The 20,542-nt window shown below is 41.7% G+C and overlaps 1 protein-coding gene across 1 annotated transcript; it reads left to right on the top strand.

Moving 5' to 3' along the window:
• Positions 1 to 19,126: 19,126 nt before the first annotated feature.
• On the top strand, positions 19,127 to 20,065 carry LOC126071718 (olfactory receptor 13-like). Its single transcript, XM_049875950.1, has one exon. The coding sequence runs from the start codon at positions 19,127 to 19,129 to the stop codon at positions 20,063 to 20,065; it is 939 nt and encodes a 312-aa protein (XP_049731907.1).
• Positions 20,066 to 20,542: the final 477 nt, after the last annotated feature.

Below are 20,542 nucleotides of genomic sequence, written 5' to 3'. Positions count from 1 at the left end.
GTTTTTGTGCATGGTGTGAGGTATGGGTCCTGTTTCATTTTTTTGCAAATGGATATCCAGTTATGCCAGCACCATTTGTTAAAAAGGCTGTCTTTTCCCCAGTTAATTGACACTGGTCCTTTGTCAAATATCAGCTGCTCATACGTGGATGGATCTATGTCTGGGTTCTCAATTCTGTTCCATTGGTCTATGTGTCTGTTGTTGTACCAATACCAGGCTGTTTTGACTACTGTGGCTGTATAATAGGTTCTGAAGTCAGGTAAGGTGAGGCCTCCCACTTTCTTCTTCTTTTTCAGTAGTGCTTTGCTTATCCGGGGCTTTTTTCCCTTCCATATGAAATTGGTGATTTGTTTCTCTATCCCCTTAAAATATGACATTGGAATTTGGATCGGAAGTGCGTTAAATGTATAGATGGCTTTTGGTAGAATAGACATTTTTACTATGTTAAGTCTTCCTATCCATGAGCAAGGTATGTTTTTCCACTTAAGTATGTCCTTTTGAATTTCTTGTAGTAGAGCTTTGTAGTTTTCTTTGTATAGGTCTTTTACATCCTTGGTAAGATTTATTCCTAAGTATCTTATCTTCTTGGGGGCTACCGTGAATGGTATTGATTTGGTTATTTCCTCTTCGGTGTTCTTTTTGTTGATGTAGAGGAATCCAAGTGATTTTTGTATGTTTATTTTATAACCTGAGACTCTGCCAAACTCTTCTATTAGTTTCAGTAGTTTTCTGGAGGATTCCTTAGGGTTTTCTGTGTATATAATCATGTCATCTGCAAATAGTGATAACTTTACTTCTTCCTTGCCAATCCGGATACCTTTTATTTCTTTGTCTAGCCTGATTGCCCTGGCTAAGACTTCCAACACGATGTTGAATAAGAGCGGTGATAAAGGGCATCCTTGTCTGGTTCCCGTTCTCAAGGGAAATGCTTTCAGGTTCTCTCCATTTAGAGTGATATTGGCTGTTGGCTTTGCATAGATGCCCTTTATTATGTTGAGGAATTTTCCTTCAATTCCTATTTTGGTAAGAGTTTTTATCATAAATGGGTGTTGGACTTTGTCAAATGCCTTTTCTGCATCAATTGATAAGATCATGTGGTTTTTGTCTTTTGTTTTATTTATGTGATGGATTACATTAATGGTTTTTCTGATATTAAACCAGCCTTGCATACCTGGTATAAATCCCACTTGATCAGGGTGAATTATTTTTTTGATGTGTTGTTGGATTCTATTGGCTAGAATTTTGTTGAGGATTTTTGCATCAATGTTCATGAGGGATATAGGTCTGTAATTTTCTTTTTTTGTAATGTCTTTACCTGGTTTTGGTATCAGGGAGATGGTGGCTTCATAGAATGAGTTGGGTAGTATTCCGTCATTTTCTATGCTTTGGAATACCTTTAGTAGTAGTGGTGTTAACTCTTCTCTGAAAATTTGGTAGAACTCTGCAGTGAAGCCGTCCGGGCCAGGACTTTTTTTTGTTGGGAGTTTTTTGATTACCGTTTCAATCTCTTTTTTTGTTATGGGTCTATTTAGTTGTTCTGCTTCTGAATGTGTTAGTTTAGGTAGGTAGTGTTTTTCAAGGAATTCATCCATTTCTTCTAGGTTTTCAAATTTGTTAGAGTACAATTTTTCATAATAATCTGAAATGATTCTTTTAATTTCATTTGGTTCTGTTGTGATGTGGTCCTTCTCATTTCTTATTCGGGTTATTTGTTTCCTTTCCTGTATTTCTTTAGTCAGTCTAGCCAATGGTTTATCAATTTTGTTAATTTTTTCAAAGAACCAGCTTTTGGCTTTGTTAATTCTTTCAATTGTTTTTCTGTTCTCTAATTCATTTAGTTCAGCTCTAATTTTTATTATTTGTTTTCTTCTGGTGCCTGATGGATTCTTTTGTTGCTCACTTTCTATTTGTTCAAGTTGTAGGGACAGTTCTCTGATTTTGGCTCTTTCTTCTTTTTATATGTGTGCATTTATTGATATAAATTGACCTCTGAGCACTGCTTTTGCTGTGTCCCAGAGGTTTTGATAGGAAGTATTTTCATTCTCGTTGCTGTCTATGAATTTCCTTATTCCTTCCTTGATGTCTTCTATAACCCAGTCTTTTTTCAGGAGGGTATTGTTCATTTTCCAAGTATTTGATTTCTTTTCCCTCGTTCTTCTGTTATTGATCTCTAGTTTTATTGCCTTGTGGTCTGAGAAGATGCTTTGTAATATTTCGATGTTTTGGACTCTGCAAAGGTTTGTTTTATGACCTAATATGTGGTCTATTCTAGAGAATGTTCCATGTGCGCTAGAAAAAAAAGTGTATTTTGCAGCAGTTGGGTGGAGAGTTCTGTATAAGTCAATGAGGTCAAGTTGGTTGATTGTTGTAATTAGATCTTCCGTGTCTCTGTTGAGCTTCTTACTGGATGTCCTGTCCTTCTCCGAAAGGGGTGTGTTGAAGTCTCCTACTATAATTGTGGAGGTATCTATCTCGCTTTTCAGTTCTGTTAAAATTTGATTTATATATCTTGCAGCCCTGTCATTGGGTGCGTAAATATTTAATATGGTTATGTCTTCCTGATCAATTGTCCCTTTTATCATTATATAGTGTCCTTCTTTATCCTTTGTGGTGGATTTAAGTCTAAAGTCTATTTTGTCAGAAATTAATATTGCTACTCCTCTTCTTTTTTGCTTATTGTTTGCTTGATATACTTTTTTCCATCCTTTGAGTTTTAGTTTGTTTGTGTCTCTAAGTCTAAGGTGTGTCTCTTGTAGGCAGCATATAGATGGATCGTGTTTCTTTATCCAGTCTGTGACTCTCTGTCTCTTTATTGGTGCATTTAGTCCATTTACATTCAGGGTAATTATAGATAAATAAGTTTTTAGTGCTGTCATTTTGATGCCTTTTTATGTGTGTTGTTGACAATTTCATTTTTCCACATACTTTTTTGTGCTGAGGCGTTTTTCTTAGTAAATTGTGAGATCCTCACTTTCATAGTGTTTGACTTTATGTTAGTTGAGTCGTTACGTTTTTCTTGGTTTTTGTCTTGAGTTATAGAGTTGTTATACCTTTTTGTGGTTACCTCATTATATACCCCTATTTTTCTAAGTAAAAACCTAACTTGTATTGTTCTATATCGCCTTGTATCACTCTCCATATGGCAGTTCAATGCCTCCTGTATTTAGTCCCTCTTTTTGATTATTGTGATCTTTTACCTATTGACTTCCATGATTCCCTGTTATGTGTATTTTTTTTTAATTAATCTTAATTTGTTTGTTTTTGTGATTTCCCTATTTGAGTTGATATCAGGACGTTCTGTTTTGTGACCTTGTGTTGTGCTGATATCTGATATTATTGGTTCTCTGACCAAACAATATCCTTTAGTATTTCTTGTAGCTTTGGTTTGGTTTTTGCAAATTCTCTAAACTTGTGTTTGTCTGTAAATATCTTAATTTCGCCTTCATATTTCAGAGAGAGTTTTGCTGGATATATGATCCTTGGTTGGCAGTTCTTCTCCTTCAGTGTTCTGTATATGTCGTCCCATTCCCTTCTTGCCTGCATGGTTTCTGCTGAGTAGTCAGAACATATTCTTATTGATTCTCCCTTGAAGGAAACCTTTCTTTTCTCCCTGGCTGCTTTTAAAATTGTCTGTTTATCTTTGGTTTTGGTGAGTTTGATGATAATATGTCTTGGTGTTTTTCTTTTTGGATCAATCTTAAATGGGGTTCGATGAGCATCTTGGATAGATATCCTTTCGTCTTTCATGATGTCAGGGAAGTTTTCTGTCAGAAGTTCTTCAACTATTTTCTCTGTGTTTTCTGTCCCCCCTCCCTGTTCTGGGACTCCAATCACCCGCAGGTTATCCTTCTTGATAGAGTCCCACATAATTCTTAGGGTTTCTTCATTTTTTTTAATTCTTTTATCTGATTTTTTTTCAGCTATGTTGGTGTTGATTCCCTGGTCCTCCAGATGTCCCAGTCTGCATTCTAATTGCTCGAGTCTGCTCCTCTGACTTCCTAGTGTGTTGTCTAATTCTGTTATTTTATTGTTAATCTTTTGGATTTCTACATGTTGTCTCTCTATGGATTCTTGCAACTTATTAATTTTTCCAGTATGTTCTTGAATAATCTTTTTGAGTTCTTCAACAGTTTTATCAGTGTGTTCCTTGGCTTTTTCTGCAGATATCCTAATTTCATTTGTGATATCATTAAGCATTCTGTAAATTAGTTTTTTATATTCTGTATCTGATAATTCCAAAATTGTATCTTCATTTGGGAAAGATTTTGATTCTTTTGTTTGGGGAGTTGGAGAAGCTGTCACGGTCTGCTTCTTTAAGTGGTTTGATATGGATTGTTGTCTCCGAGCCATCACTGGGAAACTAGTTTTTCCAGAAAATCCGCTAAAAAAAAAATGCAGTCAGATCCCTATCAGAGTTCTCCCTCTGGCTCAGGCTATTCAGATGTTAATGAAGCCGCCTGGGGAGGGTGGGGGAGGGAACAGAGAGATAGGAGAGTAGCACCTCAGAATATAGCCAGAGTTGCTTGTCTTGCTTGGAAAGACTATTATATCTGAGATTCCCGCGGGCGCGTCGCCTATGTGTGCTGTCTGTGTGGAGATTGCCCCCGGGGGGTCTGGCCCGCTGGAGTCACGGTCAGATCCTCCGCTTCCAGCCCCACGCCCAGCGTCAAGGCTCCCCTACTGGGACGGTGCACTCTCGACTCCAAAATCAGTCGCTGCCTCCCGGGGACTTCTCGTCCCTCCAGCCGCGTGGCCGTGCCGCCCCCGTGAACCAGGTGGGCCCCCTCCCGGGGTTAGTTCAGATGGGTGGAGTAGCTCCCCGTGCTTGTGCCGCGACCGAGTGTCCCGGCTGGAACGCTGTTCTCCCCGCTCCAATACCAGTCGCTGCCTCCCGGGGACTTCTCCTACCGGCTGCGTCCCACGCCGCCCGCGCGACCCGGATGGTCACCTTCCCGGGGTTAGTTCAGGGGGTGGAGCAACTCTCCGTGTTTATGGCGTACCTGCGTGCAGTCCAAATCCCTGTGGGACGGTTCCCCGGCTCGGATGCTGCTCTTTCTGCTCCAAGATCAGTCACTGCCTCCCGGGGACTTCTCCTAACGGCTGCGTCCCACGCCGCCCGTGGAACCGGCTAGTCCCCCTCCCGGGGCTAGTTCAGGGGGGTGGAGCAGGTCTCTGTGCTTGTGCCGTACCTGACTGGTATGCTGGCTCCAGGCTCTGGAAACAATCGCTGCTTCCCCGTATTAGTTCGTTCTCCGTCTCTAAATCTGTGTTTGTTGTTCAGGGTTCGTAGATTGTTATGTATGTGATCGATTCACTTGTTTTTCCGTGTCTTTGTTGTAAGAGGGATCCGAGGTAGCGTCTGCCTAGTCCGCCATCTTGGCTCCGCCCCCTCTCTTACCGGGTTTCTTCACTTTTAAAAAATTCTTTTATCTAATTTTTCCTCAAATAAATTGGTGTGAAGTCCTTTATCCTGAGTCTCACTAATTTTGACTACCATTGCCGCAATCCTGCTCCTATGACTTTCTGTTCAGTTGTCTAATTCTGAAATTTTGTTGTTAATCTTTTGGATTTCTATTTGCTTTCTCTCTAAGGATTCTTGCATCTTGTTAAATTTGTCATTTAGCTCTTGTATAACCTTCTTGAATTCCTTTGTTGCTGTGTCTCTGTGTTCCTTGGCTTGGTCTGCATTTTGCTTGATCACCTTTCTGATCTCTTGAAGAACTCTGTATATGAATCTTTTGAATTCTACCACCGGTAATTCTAAGATCTTCTCTTCCTCTGGGAGGTTTCCCAGTTCTTTGTTTTGGTCCTTTGCTGAAGCCGTCATGGTCTGCCACTTTATGTGATTCGATATTGATTGTTGTCTCCAAGCCCTTAATAATTATTTTATTTATTTATTTTATGTTTGCTTACTGTGTCCTAGCCCCTTGTTTTTTCTTTTTTTATTAACTTTTATTGAGCTTCAAGTGAACGTTTACAAATCAAGTCAGTCTGTCACATATAAGTTTATATACATCTTACTCCGTACTCCCACTTGCTCTCCCCCTAATGAGTCAGCCCTTCCAGTCTCTCCTTTCGTGACACTTTTGCCAGCTTCCCTCTCTCTCTATCCTCCCATCCCCCCTCCAGACAGGAGATGCCAACACAATCTCAAGTGTCCACCTGATATAATTAGCTTACTCTTCATCAGCATCTCTCTCCCACCCACTGTTCAGTCCCTTTCATGTCTGATGAGTTGTCTTTGGGGATGGTTCCTGTCCTGTGCCAACAGAAGGTCTGGGGAGCATAGCCGCCGGGATTCCTCTAGTCTCAGTCAGACCATTAAGTATGGTCTTTTTATGAGAATTTGGGGTCTGCATCCCACTGATCTCCTGCTCCCTCAGGGGTTCTCTGTTGTGCTCCCTGTCAGGGTAGCCCCTTGTTTTGATATGCGTAACTAGGCTGGTCATGTGAGTTACTTTGATTATTGGCATCTTTGAAGCTCTTATGTCCTATCATAAGCTGGCTAGAGCTGCTACTAAGTATGTGGGCCTAGGAGTCCATTTACTTTTCTTGTGTGAATTCAGCTTAGGTGTCCAGGTCATTGGTCACTGAGTGTGTGGTGCAGTCTCTACATAGCCCTAGATGGGGCAGGCTATGTAGGGGTGATTGCAGCAGGTACAGGTGTCAGGATGCAGTAGGGGATCATGTATTGAGCAAGGTAGGGCTCTGACAGCTGTCTCTGAGTGCCTGGGTGGAAGGCATGTCCCTGTTCCCTAGAGTGCACAGGTGGGTGAGTTTTGCAGTCAGACTTTGTGCATCCAGTGCTGTTGGCTGTAAGTACGGGGAGGCACCACTTATTCTTGGGCCCTGTGCTGTTTCTGAGCTGTCTCACTCTTCCCTGGCCACTCAGTCCAGCTCCTCAACTTTTGTCTTTGATGTTCAGGGCTCCTAGACTGTCCTATATAATCAATTCACTTGTTCTTTTGGGTTTTTGTTTTAAGAGGGACCCCAAGAAGCATCTGACTATTCTGCCATCTTGGCCCTGCCTGCAGCCTGAACTCTTAAACACTGCTACCAGGGCTCCCAAGATGGGATCGGATACCCATAAATAAACAACAGGTAAGGGAGATACAAAAAATGGTGCATGTTTAATGTGCCAGGCACTGCTGTGCCATCTGCTTAGTGGTTGTTATTTCATTGAATCCTGATCTGGATTCAAATCCCAGTCTGGTCTCTGTTAGTAACTCAGGGAAGTTACTTAATTTGTCTATGCCTCAATTTCTTAAACTGTAAAATTTAAATAAGAACAAGGACCTTACGTGATTGTTCTGAGGTTTAAAATACATAAGGCATGTAAACATCTAGTGTCATGTACTTAATATGTACTCAAGAAGTGGAAGAAATAATCTTCATTGTCATCATCATTCCTCTAAGATCACACAGCTGATAAGTGGTAGAGGTGCGGCTTGAGCCCAGACCTATGTTCCTCTGAAGCCTGTTTTCATTCTAGCACACTTCTCTGCTTTTTAACTTAGTTTCTCTTCACCTAACACTGGTTCATGGTATGTTAACATTTTTACATATTGTTGGACTCAATTTGTTAAAACTTTGCTAAGAATTTTTGCATTTATGTTCATAAGGGATATAAGTCTGAAGTTTTCTTGTAATATCTTTGCTTGGTTTTGGTGTCAGAGTGAGGCTGGCCTCATAGAATTAGTTGGGAACTATTTCCTACTCTTAAAATTTCTGGAAGAGTATGCAGATTTAGAGTATTTCTTCCTTAAACGATTGGTAAAATTCACAATTGAATCCATCTGGGCCTGGAGCTTTTTTGTGTAAAGGTTTTAAATACACATCCAATTTTAAAAATAGATATGCGTCTATTCAATGAATTTGAATGAGCTTTGGTACTGTCTTGTGATGAATTTGCCCATTTTATCTAAGATGCATAACTTATTGGAGTAAAGTTGTTCACAATATTCCCTACTGTTCTTTTAATATCTATAGAACCTAGGTTGATGTTATCTTTATCATTCCTATTACTGGAAATTTGTTTTTTTTCTCTTTTTTTCCTGATCAGTCTGGCTAGAGCATTATCAATATTATGCATCTTCTCAAAAGTACAGCTTTTGGTTTCATTGACTTTTTTCTATTGCTTTTCAATATCCTATTTCATTGATTTTCTGATTTTTATTATTTCCTTTCGTGAAGGTTAGGGATGAGTCCAGAAGACTACCTTCGCTTTTGATACCAACTGCCGGTGTGAGGATCCCGAAGACTACCCTTAAGCTTAATAATTCACTAGAAGAACTTGCAAAACTCACCAAAAGCTGTTATAAACATGGTTATGGTTTGTTACAGCTAAAGGATTCAGATTAAAATCAGCCAAAAGGAGAAGCATATAGGGTAGAGTGCCCGAAAGTACCAAATACAGAACTTCCAGTTACCCACTCCTAATGGTGTCAGGACAGAGTTACTTTTCAGGTATCAACGTGTGACAATACATACAAAGTATTGCCAGCCAAGGGAGCTCATTTGAACCTTGGTGTCCAGAATTTTTATTGGGTCTTCATTGCATAGGTATAATTGACTTCCCATGTGACTGATCTCATTCTCCAACACCTCCAGAGGTTGAGCTGATACTGCATGACTCAGTTACCACCCTAAAATACATTGTTACTATCTGACTGGCCCAAGGCTCCCAGGTAAACAAAGATATTTCTCTCAGACATGACTATCCAAGGGTTTAGATTACGCCACAGAAGCCAAGGGTAAAGGTCTGTCTTCTTTTTGGGAAAGGTTAAATTTTTTCTAACACACCTTTCTTCTGCTTACTTTGAGTTTAATTTGCTCTTCTTTATCTAGTTTCTTAAGGTAGAAGCAAAGATCATGGATGTGAGATCATTCTTCTTTTCTAATAGAAGCATTTTAGTGCTATAAATTTCTAAGTACTCTTTAGCTACATCCCACAAGTTTTTATATTTTGTTTTCATTTTAATTTGGTTCTAAATACTTTCTAATTTTTGTTTTCTTCTTTGTGATTCATAGGTTTTTAAAAAATATGTTTTTAGTTTCCAGGTATTTGGTGATTTTCCAGATATCTCTCTGTCATTTCCTTTCAGCTTTTGTATGTCTGAAAAAGTATTTCGTCTTGGTTTTTTAAAGATATTATCTCTGTTTGGGTAAAATATTATACATTGAGATTTTTTTTCTTTCAGAACTTTAAAAACATTGTTCCTTGGTCTTTGGTCGTGCATTATCATTGATGAGAAGTCTGATGCCATCCTTATCTTTGATCCTCTGTATGTAATTTTTTTTTTCTGGCTGCTTTTAAGATTATCACCACTTTTTAGTAATTTGGTTATGATGGGTCTTGGTGTAATTTTCTTCATATTTATTTTTCATTGAGCTGTTTTGGTCTGTGGATTTACAGCTTTGACTGCATTTGGAAAAATTTCAACAGATATTTCTTCAAGTATTTTTCTGTTTTTGCTCTATTCTTCTTCGGGAACTTTTATTAAATGTACATTAGGCCTCTTGAAGCTGTCCCATAGCTCATTGATGGTCTGTTCATTTTTAAAGTCTTCTATCTTTTTGTGTTCCATTTTGGTTAGTTTTTATTGTTATGTTTTCAAGTTTACTCATGTTTTCTTCTTCAGTGTCTAACCTACTGTTAATCCCATCCAGTGTATTTTTTGTATAATACATTATAGTTTTCATCTTTAGAAGTTTGGTTTATATCCTTCACGTTTCTCCTTAATATGTTCAGTCTTTCCTGTAGCTTCTTAAACATATGGAATATAAAATAAATAAATAAAAAGCATATGGAATAAAGATATAACAACTTCTTCAATGTCCCTGTCTACTTATTCTATCGTTTGTGTCATTTCTGGGTCATTCTCAATTGAGTGATTTTCCTCCCCCATTATGGGCTGTAGCTTCCTGCTTCATTTCATTCCTGGTAATTTTTTATTGGATACCAGACATTTTGAATCTTACCTTGTTGAGTGTTGAATATTTTTGTATTCCTAATAAATATTCTTGAATTTTTTTCTGAAGTGTAGTTAAGTTACTTGTAACAGTTTAATTCTTTTGGGTGTTGCTTGTAAATTTTGTTAAGTAGAACCACAGCATCATTTATTTTGGCTAGTGGGAACAGGAAAAACCTTTGACCCTCTGTGAGCTCTAAGGATTGTTCTTTCTAATCCTTTCACTTGAGTGTGCCTCTCCCTTCCCAGCTCACCTATTTTCCCCCATCCTCTGGTAGTTTATTTATACACATCCACTGATAATGTCCAATTTTTTGAAAAACATTATTTTATATATTTTCTCTAGATTTTTTTTTTAAAGTTTTTTTCAGGTGTGAGGGTAATTCTGGTTCCCATTATTTCATCCTGGTTGTGAGCAAAAAGCTGAAACGCTTCCTTTATTTTTTATAACTCTAAGTCAAATCAATAAAAATTTTTGAGCCAGGAAACCTTGTTACATTGCAGTGATGTCCAATTTGATATCATTTGTAGTAGAAAAAATGGGGCTAAAAACTACATGTCTAATAAGTGAACAATTACTTTCAAAAACAACAGTTATAAAGTATACATAAATGGATGGTAAAATGCCATGTAACATTAAGTTTTTAAAAAGGCATAATACTTAACATATTAAGATTTGCCTGCAAGAAATAGAAAACACAACTAACAGTGGTTGAAATACATAAGAATTTATCTTTTTCACATAACAAGAAGTCATGAGGTAAGCAGCTACTTGCATTAGTTCACAGTTCAATGTTATTGAGAAAACTTTTATGATTCTCTAAGCTTTTTTCTCATAGTTAGCCCAACTCCAGGCATTGCATGTGTATTCAAGGTGAGAAAGGGCTTGGAGAAAGGGGTTAGGAAAGCAAATATTTTCATAGGAATTCTTCAGCCAAATTCCCCTTTCACCACTTACTAGGCTAGACCAGGTTACATGACTGGCCCTAGCAGCAAGGGTCTCTGGGAAAGGGTGTCATTTGGGCTTGGACTTTAGTGATGCATTGACTGCCCCAAACAAATGTTATCAGGAAGAACATGGTTTTATCTTCAAAGAAGTGGAAATTGGATAGCTAACCAATGAGTCATCTGACACAATAAAATTGTATGTAAAGTGTGATATTAACTAGGTTAGAAAAAAAAAAACACAATTATCATTTAGGCATAAAAAAAAAAGGGAAGGAAAAAAAAAACGGAGAACAACACGGAACCCTAACTGAAATTTTCTTTATTGGACAGAACTAGAAGGTGTTTACTTTCTATTTTTTGTGTTTATTAATTCCTTTTTATGCAAATGGGTTACTTTTGCAATTTAGAAAGCAGGGAAGAATCCATGAAGCATTATCCTGGGTATAAAGTTATTCACAGTGGAATGCGCTGTGCACTGAGAATCAGGATTTTCTATTTCCTCCAAAGCCTCTACCACCTTGTACCTCAGGTAGAGATGCAGGAACTCGGGATTCCTGGAAAGGCTGAGGTACAACTTGAGGAGTCATTTACATGTGACTTGAGCACCAGAAAAGCTGGGGACAGGGCACAACCTTAGGCTATAGGGTTGTATGGTCCTGGGCTTGTCCTTCTCTCAGTAATGCAGAGTGTAGTAGAGATACAAGCTTTACAATCAGGCAGACCTAGATTGGAATCTTGCCTACCTCAAACAACTGTTTGACCTTGCATAAGTCATTTAACCTGTCTGAGCTTCAGTGTCCTCATCTATAAAAGTGGAAATAATGTACTTCTCTCACAGAGTTGTTGGAGAATTAAATAAAATACTGCATGTGTAGTGCCTGACACATAGAAGGATTCTTTTTCCATCTTCCCTTCCTATCCCCAGGAGAGCAAGTATGTGTTGAACGGAAATCCCTGAGGAGTCCTGCTGCCCCAGAAATTGTTGCCCTTGTGCCCAGAGCCTATTGGCCAACAACCTCCCACTCTTGGACACCTCCGTACGTGACTCTGCCCTTCCCACCTGAAAGACCTTATGTATCCCTGCCACCTGCCTCACTTGTACTAAATCATGACACTAGGCTTTAGATATTGGTCAGGAGCACAACCTTTGTAGTCAGACAAACCCGGGTTCATAATCTCAGCTCTGTACTACTTAATGTTCTCAGTTTCCATTTCTGTGTCTGTAAAATGGGGATAATAATGCTGCAAGGAATGTTTAAAAGATTTAGTACATATCAAATGTCTGGCACATAATAACTACTAAAAGATTATTATTTTAAGCAAATTTTATTATGATATAGGGGACACAGCTCCATTTTATAGAGAAGAAACTGAGGCTGTGGCAAGCTAAGTGGCTTGCCAGGTCACTGTGACCAATTCTGTTTAACTATGAATTCCTGGGTCTTCTGCTGCACCAGTCACTTCCCCAGAGGCTTCTTGAAGCCCTTAGCTGCTGGGGATGGAAGGGCGGGGTGATCCCTGTGGTTGTCAGTGGCAAGTGTCTGTTGGGGGTGCGTCCAGGTATTAGAGCTGGGTGGGGTAGGGATCCAGTTTGGGGAAAATGGGTGAGGTCAGGGTGAGGAGGGCTTATCAAGAGGAGAGAAGGCTCCCTAGACAGCCCCACATTTTCTCACAGGAAAAGGTAAGGGCATGTATGGTATACCACATTGCAATGCAGACTGGGGATTCTGAGAGAGAAGACAGTGTAGTTAGAGGTTGGAGGGTGAGGGGTGAAGTACAAGGCAGAAGGAGGCTTTAGAGAACACGTCATTGATATCAGAAGGGTCTAGTACTTGCGTTTTGTTATTGGTGGTGCCATTGAATTGGCTCAGACTCATAGCGACCTATGTATAACAGAACAAAACATTGTCTAGTCCTGCATCATTCTCATAATTGTTGCTGTGTGTGAGACCATTGTTGTAACCACTGTGTCGATCTATCTCAAATGCTCTTATACTGAGCACCTAGCTCAGTATAAGGAGCCCTGGTGGCACAGCGGTTAAGCATTCAGCTGCTAACCGACTTTTCAAACTCATTAGCCACTCTGTGGGAGAAAGATGTGGCAGTCTGTTTCCATAAAGATTTACAGCCTTGACTCTATGGGGCAGTTCTACCCTGTCCTGTAGGGTCCCTATGAGTCGGAATCTACTTGATGCAACAGATTTCGTGTAATGGGTTTAGCTCAGTATAAGAAAGAATTTTCCTGAAGGCCAGAGTCAAGGCCACCTAAGCATATATTAAGCTGCCTTGAGAGATAGTGACCTCCTGTTCCTGGGAGCATGTAAAACAGCATTTGGGGTATCCTTTGCCAAGGAAGCTGCAGAGATGTTCGCCCTGATAGACTTTCCACAATTGCCTCTAACACCAAGTTTTGGCGAATCTCTAAAATTGTCCAGAGCAAATCAGTGGGGGTGTTTATGGAGGCTCAGGAGGGGTCTGCAATCCTGAACAGACAAGAGGGAGATAGAGACAGCTCTCTCTGGACTCCTACCCAGCTTCACCTTCAACTGAGCACTGGACACAGCTAGATTAGGTGAGGCCTGATCCCTCCACTAGGGTCAGAGGCTCTGTTGGGTACTGGGACTGCCTTCCTTGGCTGGGAGGGGAAGACCAGGATTGGGAGCTGCAGTGGGCTGGTGCAGGGTCTTACTCTGAAGGCAGCCTCTGCCTGTGGTGCTCAGGGAGACTCCAGGTTTTAGGCATGATGGGTTATGTTCTGGGGGTAGGTGGCAGGGAATGAAAGAGACAACCACCCCAGCACAGGAATCTGGGGTCCCTGAGAGCCAACACCTGTTCCCTGGGGCCATTAGCCAGGCTCCTCTTGACATGAAAATGCTGTCTCCCAGTTTCCATCTCTTTTCAGTCTAGCTAGGCTCTTTCCTGCCTCTGTGGTTCTCTTTGTCTTCCTGTCTGTCTATCATGTATCTTTGATTTTCTTGACTGTGCCCCTGTGTCTCTATTCTGCCCGGTTCAAGTCTCTGGCTTGTGCCCTAGTGTGCCCTGGACCATCCTTGCTGCCCTTAGGTCAAGAGCTGCTACCTCAGCTTTCCCCCACCTCCCAGGATGTTCTGATCCCACCAGTCTCCCATGGCTTACCATATCTACCCCTGGTGTGGCAGACTTCAGTCCCTCAGAGAAGCCAGCCCTCTCTCCTATTCCCAGAGAGCACTAAGGACTGCCTGGGGGCTGCCTGGACGAGGAGGAGGACATGTGGGAAAGGGTCAGCTCCGCACCACCTGGCTGGCCCATGACCTCCTCTCAGGACGTCCATTGCCCTTGTTCAGCCTGCTGGGAAGGAGAGCGTGGCACGGAAGGCAGAGCAGGACATGCAGGCTCAGGGAAGGCTAACATGTGGCTGTGTCACTGTGCACAGAGGGAGCACCACCAGCCTTAGGAACAGGCTGGCCTTGTCGTCTCCCTGTGAATTCTCTGTTTGGCCTGATCAGATGTCTTCCCAGCTTCACTTGCCCTGTTTTTTGGCCATTATTTCTGCTTCTCCTGTCCTCTTTCATGTCAGTTTCTATCCTGGACAAGGCAGGGAACGAGAGAGTGAGTGAGTAAGTGATGGTGAGGAGAAGAAGGGGAGGAGGGAGGACCTGTTTCAGGCAGGTGAGCTCAACCACATTCTTGTCCCAGGTGCTCAGAGAGGCAGTATTGCCTAGTGGTTATGAGCACAGGCTCTGGAGTGTTGGCTGTAGCTGTGACCCTGGGCAAGTGGAGTCATTTCTTTCTTATCTGTAAAATGAGGGTAGTTGGGTGCAAGGCTGATGTTCAGCTTGTAGACATTCTGGTATGAAAAGAACATTTTATCTGTTACGTCAGGTGTCTGTTCTGATTGGAGGGTGCTCATATTTTTGTTAACACTTTCAGCTATCACTCCAATTATGGAGAAAAGTAAAATAATGCATGTAAAGCATATGTCACAGTGCCAGGCAATGTGATACATGCTTTACATGCATTATTTTAGGAAGCTACTAGTATTATTATTGTTGTTATTATTATTATTAGGTGGGACAGGAGTTGACTGAAATGATAGGAAGATTCATAACAATTAGTGCCAATTCTCCCAACCCTTCCCCGACTCCAGTTTGTCCCTTCTTTTCTCCAGAGGGGTTTGTGACCTCCAGACACAGGTATTATTTTTTTTTCTCCCAACCTCTGGGGAACAGGAAGGAGAAGTGTGGGAAGAGAAAGAATGCCTGTAAGCTTCCCTCTCTCTCTTTTCCTCACTTCCCAGGTTCTCTTGGTAAGTAAATTGTTCAGTAAGTAATTTATTGGGTCCTACCAGGCTCTGCCTTATTGCCAGGCAAAGAGGCTACAGTAGGAAACACCATAAAGTCATGCATGGGGGAGCCAAATTGCTCAGAATTTCCAAGTTAGCTTGGGTTTGTCTTCAGCTAGAAGAGAGCCCGAGTTGACAAGCTGGTAGCCATGAGTCCTGAGTCCTAGTCTCAATTCTGCCTCAAAGTCCTGTTGTGACCATGGGCTTCTTCCTATTGTAAATCATTCCCCATGTCTCCTCTCTGGTGATGGCATCCTGGGATGCTATGAAGCTTTCTGCTTCAGTCCTTGCAGCTAAAGATCTCTCTAAAGTGCCTGAGCCCGGTTACCCGCCTTGGAGCCTGGTGACCAAAACTCAGTCCAGCTTTACGGAGTGAAAACTGAGTATTGGTCTAGTGCTCTTGGACTTTTTCCTGTAGAGAAAGGAGTCACTGAAGGATTTTAAGCCAAGAACAGACCCAGTCAGAATTTCTGTTTTAGAAAAAGCCCTCTGAAGTCCAGTACAGAGAATGGACTGGGCAGGGGTCTGGCTGGAGGACTGAGAAGAAACGCAGGTGAGAGAGAGATGCTAAGGGCCTGAACTGGGCAGTGGCAGTGGGATTGGGCATTTTAGAGGTGGCAGCAATGAAACTTGGGGACAGATAGAATGTAGGAGGATAGGAAGAGGAGCTGAGGGGTTTTCCCATGTTTCTGGCTGTATGACTGGATTCATCTTAGAGATGCCATAAATTACAATGAGTATATATCTATGTATATGCATATCTATATCCATAAAAAAACAAAAACCAGTTCTGTCAAGCTGATGCCAACTCATGGTCACTCCATGTATGTGAACACATTGAACACCACAGGATTTTCAATGGCTGATTTTTTGGAAGTAGATCTCCAGGTGCCTCTAGGTGGACTCAGACCTCCAAACTTTTGGTTAGTAGTCTAGGACCTTAACTCTTTGCAGCACCCAGGGACTCCATATATACATATAATTAAATTAAACCTAACACAACATTCCTTGCCCCTGTGATTTGCCTTTTCCCTCCTAAGAATCGAGCACAGAAAACATTTCAGTAAATTGATTTGTTGAGTTCTGGTTAGTTATGGTTTATTGTTGCTGAAGAATGTGCGAGATTCAGTGTCTCCCATAATTCCCTACCTGAGCCTCAGTTTCTCCATCTGTGAGATGAAGATTTCCTTCCTATCCTTCTCAAAGTCATTATGAGGCTCAGAGAGAGAATGAATATCAAGGTGTTTTCTAAGGCACAGCCCCAAAGCTGGACTCTGCATACTTGGCCACGTGGAGACAGAGACCAGGCTCATCTTGGTAGATAACGTGTTGCCCTCTTTCTCTCTCACATGGGGTTTCTGGTTCCTATGCCTGAGAGTCAAGTAATTTTTCCCCAAGCACTTTGTAGAGGCTTTTGTGCACCGTCAGGAGAGGTGGGGGAGGGGAGGAAAACGAGGGAGTCAGGGGCTGAGGGAGGCTGAGTTTCCAACCCAAGGTCCTGGTTGTGAAAGAGCACCTGTGGGAACACTTCATTGTTCCAATTGTCCTCAGCTTACCCTCCCAGTTAACCAGGTCAAACGCTCTTTGACATAAGGCTCTTAAAGAGCAAACCCAATTACTGCCTATGTGTAAAAAGAGAAAATAATAAATGGCACCATATTTTCCTATTCTTCGCCCCAAGATAGAATATTCTCACAACTTCCTCTGCTGCTTCCTCTCAGAAAGACTGTGGCTAGCAAGGTAAGTATCTTTATCCCTACTTTACAGTTGAGGAAATAGAGGCCTTGAGAAGCGAGCTAACAGCCCAAGGTCGCATAGCTAGTCAGTAAACTCAGAGTCAGGAGTGGAACAAAGCTGGCTATCTTTAAACCCCATGACCTTTTCACTCTGCCATGTGGCCTCCCTCCCTGCAAGATCACCTGGCCTAAACATCATTATCCATTACAAAAATGAAGAAACCAAGGCCAGTCTAGGGAGACAAAGTGATTTACAAGGGCCTTTTGGTGAGAGGTAGGGATTTAACAAAAACAATTATCTACTAGCTATCTGACGGCTCCGTGATAATGTCTGTGAAGGTCCTGGCAAAGTGCCTGATGTATAACAAGTTCAAACTGTGTGCAGTCCTTGGGGCCAAAGTCAGAAATCATCTAATGTATTAACTGTAGACACAGGTGAAAGTGCATTTGGGGTTATCCAAAGGAGAACAAGGAGATTGGAGAACAAGTTTGGGGTCAGATAAATTGGTGCCAGGGCAGGAGTAATATTGACAGCATCAAGGTTGTTCCCATTCCCCAAGCACTGACGATGTACTTGGACATAACCCGTCTTCAACGAGAGTGTTCTTTTCTTGTTTTCCACCGAGAAACTGAGGTTCATGGAAGTTGCGAAACAACTAAGAATCAGAGGAAGTTAAAAGACAGATGGAATACAGGCTTTAATGAGGAGAAGCAACAGGGGGTAGACATCCGGGAGAATGAAAACTGATTGTGGGCATCAGGTATGATGGTATGACTTCTCAGGATGTTTGCTTGCATAGCTTAGACCTGAATCCTAGTTTTGTGTATGGAGAACCATCCAGAAATGCAACACTTATTGGACAACTACCATACGCTAAGCCTTCTGCACGATGCTTTTTATGCAAAATATCATTCAATCCTTGAAACAAAGCTATAACAAACAGACAATTATTCTCATTTCATACTTGAAGAAGCAGGCTCAAAGGGCTGGCAGGAAGGGTAAATGGCTTTCCCAAGATCATTCACTCAGTAAATTATACAGCCAGGTTTTAGAACTTAAAGCTCCTTCTAATTTACCATAGTCTGCCATGGGGTGGGTGGGTAATCAGATAGTTGTCCTGGCCCGGAGTCAGACCAAGGGTAATATTAAAGTGGTCTTCAACAAGACCAAGCAGGTTCTCTCACTATGTCAGGCCCCTGAAATTTATCAACTTTCACAGAGTCTATGTCTTAGTTATCTAGTGCTACTATAACAGAAATATCACAAGCTGATATCTTCAACAAACAGGTATTTATTCTCTCACAGTCTAGTAGGCTAGAAGTCCAAATTCAGGCCATCAGCTCCAGGGGAAAGCTTTCTCTCTCTGTTGGCACTAGGGGAAGATTCTTGCCATCAATCTTCCCCAGTTGAGCAGCTTATCAGCTCAGGGACCTCCAGGTCCAAAGGACAGCTATTCTCCTAGTTCTTGTTTCTTGGTGATGTGAGGTTCCCCATGTCTCTCTGCTTGCTCCTCTCTTTTAGATCTCAAAAGAGATTGACTTAAAACAAAACCTAATATTGTAGATTGAGTCCTGCCTCATTAACATAACCGCTGCTAATCCCACCTCATTAACATTTTAGAGGTAGGTTTTACAACACATAGGAAAAGAGCATCAGATGACAAAATGGTGGATAATCACACAATATTGAGAATCATGGCTTAGTCAAGTTGACATATGTTTTGGGGGTACACAATTCAATCCATAACAGTCTATACCCTGGTATTTCTTTCTAAACACCTGGCTGCATGAAAAAAAAAAAAAAAGTTAAATGCCTTATTGAGGACAGGGGATGCTTAGAGGAGTTAGAGATCAGCTACCCCAATGATTTCATTTGACAGCTGAGGAAACTGAGGCTGAGATGGGGAATTACTGGAGAAGAGACTGGACTAGAAGTGGAAGCCCTTTCCTCTTCACAAATACTGTGGGAGTTGTGGTGGTAGACAAGAGCAAGTAAAATGGCCATCTTCACTGGGAGGATTATGAGGTTTTATCATAACTGAACACTGAACACCACCTTAGTCCCTATAATAACCCCAACTGTGGCAAATAGCTTAGGTAGTCTCCTGTCTGAACTGGTGCCTTTCTTTTTCATCAAGAGGTAGAACACAATGCAAGAGCCCAACAAGTCCTCTGTGACCAAATTCATCCTTCTGGGCTTCTCCCTCAGCCCCAGGACCACTCCTCTGGTCTTCTCTGCCTTCCTGATCACCTACGTGTTGATTATCTTGGGCAACGGCTTGATCACCATCCTTATCTGTCTGGACTCACATCTCCACACGCCCATGTACTTCTTTATTGGCATCCTTTCCATGTTGGATCTGGGATACACCACTACAACTGTTCCCCAGATGTTGACACATCTGGCCAGCCAGAAGAAGACCATCTCTTTTGCCAGCTGTGTGGCCCAAATGTATATTTTCTTGGTGCTAGGCATCACTGAGTCCTGGCTTTTTGCCATCATGTCTATAGACAGGTATGTGGCCATCTGTCACCCACTCAGGTACAAGGTCATCATGAGTCCATGGTTATGTGGGATAATGGTCATCTTCTGTGGACTGTGGGGTGTCATCTCTGCTCTTATCTACACTGTCTTTGCCATGCATCTGCCCTACTGTGGTCCCAACAAGATCAACCACTTCTTCTGTGAAGTTCCAGCAGTGTTGAAGCTAGCCTGTGCAGACACCTCAGTCAATGACCGGGTTGACTTCATTCTTGGCTTTAGTGTCATCCTGGTCCCACTTTCCCTTATCCTTGTCATTTATGTCAATATCTTCATTGCCATCTTAAGAATTCGTTCACCCCAGGGGTGGCTCAAGGCCTTCTCTACCTGTGCCTCCCATATCACTGTGGTCACCATGTTCTCTGTCCCAGCCATGGTCATGTACATGAGGCCTAGCTGTATGGCCTCCCCAGAAGAGGATAAAAAGCTGGCTCTATTCTACAACATCATCTCTGCCTTTCTCAACCCCATCATCTTCAGCCTCCGGAACAAGGATGTGAAGAGGGCTTTCCTCAAGGTAACAGGCTGGAGCAGGGCCTCAGACTGAGCCTCTGGAAGGACAGCTGAGGGAAACAGAAACAAGACTCATGATCCACAGTCAATGCCCTAAACACTCATCCTTATGACCCACAGCACCAGTACACACTCCCTTTCAGTCCCAAGTCTTAATTCTACACAGGCCCTTAGGGGACAGCCCACCATTTATTTGACTGATAGAACTGGACACCATGAAATATCTTTCAAGCACATCAGTCTGTTAGCTCCCTTTTATTCTAAGTGGTTTACATGAAAGTCTTATCTGAGCCATTAAAAATATTTTACTGAAATGAAGACAGGGAGCTTCATAGTGTGTCCTATGACTGACTCTTTTTTTTTTTTTTAACTTTATTGTGTTTTACGTGAGTTATGACACAAATCAGTTTCTCATTCAAAAATTTATACACGAATTGTTTTGTAATATTGGTTGCAATCCCCTCAATGTGTCAGTACTCTCCTCCTTTTCCTTTATGTCCAGGTGTCCCGT

The sequence above is a fragment of the Elephas maximus genome, chromosome 3 (assembly GCF_024166365.1).
Source record: "Elephas maximus indicus isolate mEleMax1 chromosome 3, mEleMax1 primary haplotype, whole genome shotgun sequence".
NCBI classification, from domain to species: domain Eukaryota; kingdom Metazoa; phylum Chordata; class Mammalia; order Proboscidea; family Elephantidae; genus Elephas; species Elephas maximus.
This window is presented reverse-complemented; position numbering and strand designations above follow the sequence as displayed.